This window comes from Eimeria tenella, genomic scaffold (genome assembly GCF_000499545.2).
Source record: "Eimeria tenella Houghton genomic scaffold, Eth_scaff350, whole genome shotgun sequence".
Classification (NCBI taxonomy): domain Eukaryota; phylum Apicomplexa; class Conoidasida; order Eucoccidiorida; family Eimeriidae; genus Eimeria; species Eimeria tenella.
The window spans coordinates 1-9,654 of record NW_013544460.1 but is presented as its reverse complement, the minus strand read 5'-3'; the positions used below and the strand labels follow the sequence as shown (position 1 = coordinate 9,654).

At 36.9% G+C, this 9,654-nt stretch overlaps 2 protein-coding genes across 2 annotated transcripts; both read left to right on the top strand.

Moving 5' to 3' along the window:
- Positions 1 to 14: 14 nt before the first annotated feature.
- On the top strand, positions 15 to 4,484 carry ETH_00003525 (uncharacterized protein; the record flags this gene model as incomplete). Its single annotated transcript, XM_013379537.1, has 9 exons — positions 15 to 392; positions 656 to 707; positions 1,184 to 1,278; positions 1,765 to 1,862; positions 2,266 to 2,331; positions 2,535 to 2,595; positions 3,063 to 3,379; positions 3,660 to 3,809; positions 4,217 to 4,484. 9 exons carry the CDS (start codon positions 15 to 17, stop codon positions 4,482 to 4,484), a joined length of 1,485 nt encoding a protein of 494 aa, XP_013234991.1.
- A 1,504-nt stretch (positions 4,485 to 5,988) lies between these two features.
- On the top strand, positions 5,989 to 7,599 carry ETH_00003520 (uncharacterized protein; the record flags this gene model as incomplete). The annotated part of the gene is made up of 4 exons (XM_013379536.1): positions 5,989 to 6,096; positions 6,250 to 6,334; positions 6,718 to 6,803; positions 7,093 to 7,599. 4 exons carry the CDS (start codon positions 5,989 to 5,991, stop codon positions 7,597 to 7,599), a joined length of 786 nt encoding a protein of 261 aa, XP_013234990.1.
- Between the last annotated feature and the right edge of the window lie 2,055 nt (positions 7,600 to 9,654).

Below are 9,654 nucleotides of genomic sequence, written 5' to 3'. Positions count from 1 at the left end.
AAGTAGCAAAAGGAATGGAGGACGAGGACTATGATCTCTATGAGGATATTGAGCCGCCAACTAAGCAGCAGCAGCAGCAGCAGCAGCAGGCAGCAGCAGCAGTAGACAATGATCCTGCTGCGGCAGCAGCAGCTGCTGCTGCTGCAGCAGCAGCCCCGGCGTTTGCTGCAGCCGCTCCTGCATCCAGCAGTACAGGAGCAGCAGCAGCAGCAGCAGCAGCAGCAGCACCTCCCTCTGCAGCAGCAGCCGCAGCGCCGCAGCCCCCAGCAGCAGCAGCAGCAGCAGCAGCAGCAGCAGCAGCAGAAGATGATGATGATGGAGTTATAGTGGTTGGGGGCGAAGAGGATTTGGCCGTCATCTGCGACAGCCCTTCAACTGAAAACAAATTTGGAGTTCGTTTTAATTAAATTAATTAAATTAATTTAATTTAATTATTTATTTATTTATTTATTTATATATTTAATTTATTTTGTTTTATTAGTTTAATTGTTATTTAATTTAATTAATTCAATTTAATCAATTGTTTATTATTTAATTAATTTAATTAGTATAATTATTTAATTAGTTTACTTGTTATTTAGTTTAATTAATTAATTTAATTAATTAATTTAATTAATTAATTTAATTTAATTTAAGTTAATTTATTTTTTTGCAGAGAGGATGGCAAGGCGAAAGAACCCGCAGGAGCGTTTTGTACATGCGGAAAGGTAATTAAATAAATTAAATTAAATTAAATTGAATTAAATTAATTAAATTAAATAGATTAAATTAAATTAAATTAAATTAAATTAAATTAAATCAATTTAATTTAATTAAATTAAATAAGTTTAAATGAATTGAAAAATTAAATTGAATTTTATAAATTAAATTAAATACATAAATAAATAAATAGAATAAATCAATAAATAAATAAATTATTTAATTGATTAATATATTAAATTAAATAATAAAATCGATCAGGTAAATTGAATAAATTAGTTAATTAATTCCTTAAGTAAATATATAAATAAATAAATAAATAAATGAATTGTTCAATATATAAAATAAATAAATAAACAAATAATTTAAACAAACAAATAAATAGGTAAATAATCTGATTAATTAATTAATTGATTAATTAATTAAATAATTAACTTAATCTATTTTATTTATTTTGTTTATTCATTTTATTTTTTATTTTCAGATAGGCCTGTCTTTTTGGGGGCGCCGCCGCCAGTAGCAGCAGCAGCAGCAGCAGCAGCAGCAGAGCAGCTGCTGGTTTTGTCGCTGCTGCCTTGGGTGAGTTCTGAAGTCCTAAACCCCAAATTAGGGTTTACAGTTCGCCAGTCAGGGTTTAGGGTTTGGGGCTTGGGCCTGGGGGTTCGCTGCTTCGTAGACGCGTTTTTACGGTTTAGGGTTTGGGGTTTTTCTTGTTCACAATTAGGGTTTAGGGTTTAGGGTTTGGGGCCCCCTTCCTAATTCATAATTAGGGTTTATAGCCTGCGGCTCAGCTCCTCCAGATTAATTAATGGCCTCCATTAGGGTTTAGGGTCTAGGGTTTGGGGTTTAGGTTTTAGGGTTTGGGGTTTAGGGTTTAGGGTTTAGGGTTTGGTATTTGCTAGGATTCGCCTCTCCGCACCCTCCAGGGTTTACGACCCAGACCTTTCTCCTCTGGGCCTAAGGTTTAGGGTTTAGGGTTTAGGGTCTAGGGTCTAGGGTTTAGGGTCTAGGGTTTAGGGTTTAGGGTTTAGGGTTTAGGGTTTAGGGTTTAGGGTTTGCGCGCAGTGGGTGACGGAGGTTTCTCTCCGCGAAGCCGCTTCTGTCTTTGGCGGCGTTTTGGGAGTTAGGGTTTTTGGCAACTTCTCCGGCAGCAGGCCATCGGGGTAAAATAAAAACAACAATAAATAAATAAATAAACAAATAAATAAATAAATAAACGAATAAAAATAAAATAAATAAATAAATAGTTTTGGATTTCATGGTTTGTTTGCTTTCGCGGGTTCGTTTGCGCTTTTTTTGGTGTCCGTAGCGCATCTGCAGGGTTTAGGGTTTAGGGTTTAGGGTTTAGGGTTTTAGGGTTTGTTGATTTTTGATTTTACATTACTTATTCTTAATGGTTTATTACCCCGAAGTGGGGTTGAGTATTTATTTATTTATATTTGTTTTTATTTGTTTATTTATTTCCAAAATGAAAAAATCTAAAAAAGGAAATTAAAAATAAAAATAAAAATAAAAATAAATCAATTAAAAGAAGTAGCAAGTAGTTGCGGTGTATGTACACCTCAGAGTCGCGCTTCTTCTCTTCGAAACGGAAGGACATGCAGCAGCAGCAGCAACAGGACTCGGCAAAGTGTGAGCAGCAGCAGCAGCAGCAGCAGCAGCAGAAGCAACAGCAGCAGCAGAAATGACAGCAGTGGCGGCGCCAGCAGCAACAGCAGCAGCAGTGTATGAACAGCAACAGGAGTATTGGTAGCAGCAGCGGCAGCTGCAGCTGCCGCAGCTGCTGCTGCTGCTGCACTAATATGAACTTGTGTTTCTTCCCTTGCTGTTTGCAGGTTAGCTGCGCAGGGCAGCTCAGCAGCAGCAGCAGCAGCAGCAGCAAAACGTCCCTTGTCTGTGCGCCGCTGCCCCACATTTTTATTTAATTTATTAGCAGCAGTTAAGCCTCACTGGGCTAGGGGGTCTTTGCTGTCGCGAGAATTGGTAATTTGCTGCTGCTGCTGCTGCTGTGGCTGGTTTGCTGCGGATGCTGCTGCTGCTGCTGTGCTGCTGTCGCTGGTTTTCTGCTGATGTTGCGGCTGCTGCTGCTGCTGTGCCTGAGTTGCTGCTGGTGTTGCTGCTGCTGCTGTGGCTCAGTTGCTGCTGGTGTTCATGCTGCTGCTGTGGCTGCCGCTGCTGCTGCTACTACTGCAGCGGCTGCTGCAGTGACTGCTGCAATCTGCTGTACTGTAGCTGCTGCTACAGAGAGTGTTCCCGCTGCTGCTTGGCTGCTGCTGCTGCTGCTTGAATCTTTTTCCTATTCGTTTGCCTTGTTTAAATTATATTTGATTGTTTTTAATTATATTTTTTATTTGCTGCTGCAGCGAAACGCTATATTTGCCGTTGCAGGGGTCAGCAACGAGCCCCTGCCGCAGCAGCTGCAGCAGCAGCAGCAGCAGCAGCTGCAACAGCAGCAGCAACCGCAGCAGCAGCAGCAGCAGCAGCAGCAGCAGCAGCAGCAGCAGGTGACGACGCAGGGCGCGACTGCAGCAGACACTCACAGTACGCCCCAGCAGCAGCAGCAACCGCAGCAGCAAAAAACACAGCAGCAGCAGCAGCAGCCACAGCAGCAGCAGCAGCAGCAGCCACAGCAGCAGCAGCAAACGGAGGCATCGCAGCAGAAGACGGGCCTCAGCGCACTGTGAGCGGTTTATTTCAATTAAATATAAATAATGAATAATAAAATAATAAATAAATAATAAATAAATTAAGTAAACAAATAAATAAATGATTAGATAATTAATTAATTAATTATTTGTTTAAAGTTGCAGTTTGCTTTGATGCTGTTTTGTACGCGAACATATATATGAGTATTGGACTGGCTTTTTATTTATTTTTATAAATTTATTCATTTTATTAATTATTGTATTTATTTATTTATTTATTTATTCATTATTAATTTGTGTATTTGTTGTCAATAGATTTCCCTTTTTCGATCCCTCGGTGCTGCAAATTGACGGAGCAGCAGCAGCAGCAGAGGACTGCAGCAGCAGCAGCGAAGCAGAAACTAGCAGCAGCAGCAGCAGCAGCAGCAGCGCTCCGCAGAAGCCGGCGACGAGCAAACGATCCAGGTAGAGCCCAAGCAGCCAGCTGTCTGGTTAGCTGCTCTTCTTACTATTTGGCTAGCTAGCTAGCTAGCTAGCCAGCTAGCTAGTTGGCTAGCTAGCCAGCTAGCTAGTAGGCTAGCCAGCCAGCCAGCTAGCTAGCTAGCTAGTTGGCTAGCTAGCTAGCTAGCTAGCTAGCCAACTAGCTAGCTGGCTAGCTGGCTAGCTGGCTAGCTAGCTAGTTGGCTAGCTAGCTAGCTGGGTATATAGACAGGTAGTGAGAGAGATAAATATGCGGGACTGGGTTTTGAGTGTTTAGTTTACTTTTTTAGTTTATTAATAAATTAAATTAAATTAAATTAAATTTATTTAATTAAATTAAATTAAATTAAATTTATTTTAATTTTATTTTTTGTTTTGCTGCTGCTGTTCAGGAGAGCTAGGGCGAAGCGGCTGAAAGCAGAAGCTGCTGCTCTTCCGCAGCAGCAGCAGCAGCAGCAGCAGCGATGGGTGCAGCACCAGCAGTACCTCCAGCAGCAGCATCAGCAGCAGCTGCAGCAGCAGCAGCAGTACATGATGAGGTACCACCCGCAGCAGCAGCAGCAGCAGCAGCAGCAGCGGGTGCTGCCGCGAGGAGTCAATGCCATGCCTTTGGGGGGATCGCATTCTTATGGTTCAAACTACAGAGGCAGCCAGATGTAGCTTTTGCTGCACTTATTATTTATTATTTATTTATTTATTTATTTATTTATTTATTATTTATATTTAATTCATTTGTTCCTTTCTTTGTCTGCTCTAAAGGAGCCTTTTCTGTTTTGTTCATTTGCTTCCACTCCAGTCAGTCAATTAACAACTTATTATTTTATCTATTTATTTATTTATTTATTATTTATTAAAGTTATTTATTAAGTACTTATTATTTAGTTATTTAGTTGAAAAGTTTTAGTAGGTACTTGTAGTTGTGGGAAATGAGGCCACGCGCTGCAGCTGTTGTTTTGCAAAGGAGACGGAGATGCAATTAATTTGGTATATAATTTCAGATTTGAAGTTTATTTGAAGAAAAATTTAAATTTGAAGTTTATTTGAAGATTAAAATTCAAATTTGAAGTTTATTTGGCCATTTATGAAGCTGCAGTGTCACTGCGGTTTCCTTCACTTCCGGGGTGTATAGACACTCCGTGGCCCGCTGGAAATGGCTGAAAGATCAGGAGGACTCTATTTATACTTTTAACAGACAATTAATCTTCTAAAATTCAAATTAAAATGAAATTTAGGAAATTAATTATTTATAAATAGCAGAAATGAACAAAAGAGCGGCAAAAAGGGGGAAGTCGCCAGCGGCCGCCGCTGGTGACCAGTGGCTCTCGGGGTGGAGCTGGGGTGTATCTGCAGCTGCTGCGCCGCGGCTTTCTGCGATAAAAAGGGAATAAATGAGAAATAAGAAGAGAACTAAATGAAGTAAAGAAGTTTTAAATAAATGAATTCGAATTAAGGGCCTGGAAAGCTCAAAAGCTCCGGGTGTACGTACACCCGACCAGCCAGTGCGCCCCTGGCCGCCGGCGAATGCGCCCCCGGGGTCACTGATAGAGAGCCGATTTGGAAGCATTTAATTGCTTTTTGGGCCTCAAATATTGCAAATTTTGTCTATTTTGTGTTTTGACTTTCAATAAAATCTCAAAACGGGAATTAAAAACGCTTTTTGGCCAAAATTCATCGGATTTAGCTCCGGAACTCCAAATCGCCTATTTACACCGCCGCAGCAGACACTACTGTTGAAGCCAGGTAGTTCTGAGCCTTTGAATTGTTTTTGAATTAATTTAATTTATTTAATTTATTTAATCTATTTATTTAATTTAATTAATTTAAATAAAATTAATTTAAATGAAATTCGTTTAATTCAATTAATTGGATATTTAGAAGTAAGTTGCAGGTCCATGCTTCTTCAGCTTTTTTTTGTTTCTTTTTCGAATTTTGTTCATTTGTTCTTCTTTTTTCCTTTTTTGTTTATTTTTACTATTTTATTGTTTAAAAATACCAATTAATGCAATTAAATTAGCAAAAAACTTCTCCAAAATCGAACTAATTCGCAAACAAAGAGAGCTACTAGGACAGCCCCCTGGCGGATTTCTTTGCGAATTTTAAATCTTTTTTTCTTTTTTCAAAGTTCTTTTAATTTCTTTTAATTCTTTTTTGCTTCTGCAGCAAAATGGGAGCTGTTGTTGGCAGAGAAGCAGCAGAAACTGTTCCTTTTGAAGTTCTGCGAGAAGCTCCAGCTTTTGAAATTCGCCATTACCTGCCCCACCCCATCGCTGAGGTGTCTGTACACCTCAGCTCCGCCACTCCGCCCTTTCCCCCTTTTCTGCCACTACTGCCATTTCCATTGTTACCACTCTTATTATTATTATTATTACATTATTATTATTATTATTATTATTATTATTATTATTATTATTATTGTTTGTGGCAGACCCCATGGCAAGAAAACTCGAAGAAGACATTTTTCGCGTTGGCGGATTACATAGGGGCTTTTGACACTCCGCACAACAGAGAGGGTGAGAGGGAAATAAATGAATTTAAAAAATTCTTTTAATTGAAGTTTTTTGCAATTTAAATGGCATGTAAAGCTCCATTTGCTTTTTAAAAACAATTAAACTTCATTAAAAAGAAATGGAGCTTTAAATACCATTTAAATTGCAAAACGTTTAATTGCAATTCAAAGAATTCAAAGAAAATAATTCAAAGTTCTTTTCGCTGCTGCAGCAGCAAGCAGCAGCTGTTCAACTGCGCAGCAGCTCAACTAGTTGAGTTTTAAACGATTAAAGGGTCAAATGAATTAGTTTTTTAATTATTTTTAATTAAAATAAATAAAAAATGACAATTAGTTTAATTAATTTAATTAAAATGACTTTTTATTTCTCCAATGACGCCGCTGCAGCGCAAAAGCTCGCCATGACCACTCCGGTGGAATGCATTGTGGAAAAAGGAGAATTCAAAGTCATGCGTTTCTTTTCTCCAAAAGAGGTACAAAAAGCAAAATGAAAATAAAAATAGAATTTAAATAAACAAATAAATTCAAACAAACAAGTAAAATCAATTAATGCGCCAAAATTCAAAAAGATTCAGTTTGCACATTTTGCAGTTGCAGTGCGCAAACTTGACGTGTACGTACACCGCAGGCGCAGGATTTTTTCCGGATTTTCTGCAAATACACGAAACAAATGAGCAAACTGTTCAATTATTAGTTATTATTTATTGTTTTAAATATATTTTTGGAATTATTTGGTCCAGTTTTGTGTATTTGACGGCTCAGGTGGCTTCTGCTGCTTCCATGCCTTCCCCGACCTCTCCCGCGGTGTCTGTCGATACAGCTGGGGAGCGCTTCGTCGCGGCCCGCCGTTTTTCGGGTTCCATAAATTTGGATTTAAATCCTTTTGAGGATTTATCAGTGCGGCCTCAGTTGCTGCACGTGGTAAGGGCTTTGCTGCGGGACCAGCTGGTCACGACGAGCAGCAGCAGCAGCAGCAGCAGCGGCAGCAACGGGAACAGCAGCTGCAGCAGCAGCAGCTGCAGCGACGAGGAGATCTGGCAGCAAATTAAAGAGGGACTCATTAATGATGCAGCTTCAAATAAACCTGCCAAGTTTTCTCTTGCCATTTATAATTCTCCTTTTTGTTTGCCTTTCTTCCGGCGAAATGAAATATGGATTTCTCTTTCCAAAGAAACTGTAGAACGCATGCAGCAGCAGCAAAGCATGCAGCAGCAGCAAAGCGTGCAGCAGCAGCAAAGCGTGCAGCAGCAGCAAAACGGCACAAGTTGAAAGTTGAAAGTTTGTTTATTTATTTATTTGTTTGCCCTTCTGCTGCCCGCCGAGCAGCCACCCTCTTTTGTGGAAAATAATATTCGAAATATCTTTTTAATTATTTAATTTATTTCTCTTTTCACTTTTATAATTCATTTATATTTATCGGCTTCTGCGCTGCTGCTGCTGCAGCGGCAACTTCGCAACTCGCTCAGGTGTACGCACACCCCAAATTGCTGCTGCAGCAGCAGCAACTTTTCAACTCGCTCAGGTGTACGTACACCTCAAACCCGACCCTGGCTTGACACTTCGCATTCGCAAAAAACGCAACAAGAGGTCAAGTAAATAATAAATAGTAAATAAATAAATAAATAAATAAATTAGTTTGATTATAATTTAATTAAATAATGAATTAATTAATTAGTCTTTTTTGGACCTTGAGCCCCACAAGTCCTTTTTGAATTTCATTAAATGAATTTTTAATTTAAAAGAATAAAAAGAAATAATTAAAAGACTTTTGAAAGAAGAAGAGAAAGGAAAAAAGACTTTGAAAAAAAGCAAAGAAGGATTTGGGACAAATTAAAAAAAGTTGGAATTTAAAAAAAAACGACGAAGTCAAACTTTTGCTGCAATAGATTGCTGCTCGGGGCTTTTAAAAGATTTTATTTTTTTGATGAACTAAAAAAAGAAATAATAAAAGAAAAGAAAATCAAAAATGAAAACAAAAAATTGAAAATAAAAAAAGAGAAACGGAACTTTTAAAGCGCTCTAAAGGGACCTGCGCTGTCTGCGCCAGAAACAACATTTTGCTTTATTTAATTTATTTATTTTTATTTAATAAATTTAATTAATCACTTAATTAATATTAAATTAATTTAGTTAATTTAATTAATTAATTTTTTATTTTAACTATTCATTTATTTGCTTATTTACTTGGCTATTATTATTTATTCAATATCTGTTGGTTTTTATTCGTTTTGCTTTTATTTCAAATAGCTATTAAATTAAAAATAAAAAAGAATAAAAAACAACTGGGGAATAACAATTGTATATAAGAATAATAAGACATATTAAACTAATAAGAACAATAATAACAATAAGAATAATAGTAATGATAATAATAATAATAAGAGTAATAATAGTAATAATAATAATAATAATGATAACAATAACAATAATAATAATAATAATAATAATAATACTAATAATAATAATACTAATAATAATACTAATTATGATAATAATAGTAAATAATAACAAATAATAGTAATGATACTAATAATAATAAATAATAATAATAATAATAAATAATAACAATAAATAATAAATAATAAATAATTAAAGTAAATAATGAAATATAGAATAAATAATGAAAAACTGATAAGGACTGGCAAATAATAAACAGAAAAAATGAAAATTAAAAAGTGAAATTAAATCGACAAATAATAAAATGAAAAATGAAAATAAATCAAAAATGAAAATTAAATAAAAAGTCACTACACAGGAAATAATAAATTATTATTAAATAATAGTGAAGCTAAAATTATTTAATGAAATAAAAAAAACCAAATTATAAATTCCTTCAAGAAATGAATAAATAGAATTATAAAATAATTAAAACAAATAAATAAATAATAAAAGCTATAACTTTTTAAATAAATGAATTCTGATTAAGCAAAAAAATGGGGCTGCAGCTAAGGGAAGGACCAGGCAGCGCAGCAGCAGCAGCAGCAGCAACAGCAGCAGCAGCAGCAGGGTGTGTCTGCCACCGGAAAAAACGGAAAAAAGAGTTTAAGCAGCAAACGAAAACAAACAAAAACAAATAATAACAAATAATGACAAATAATAACAAACAATGACAAATAATAAGCAGCAAATATTAAATAATAGTGAATAATAACAAATAATAATAATACTAAATGTTCTAAGCGAAAAGAAGGAAGAGATGTGGCGCTGCTCTGCAGCAGCGCTGCAGCAGCGCAGCGCAGCAGCAGCTCTGCTGCGCTGTTGCTGCTGCTCGGAGCAGCAGCGCTGCAGCAGCGCAGCGCAGCAGTAGGCCCGGTGCGCTGCTGC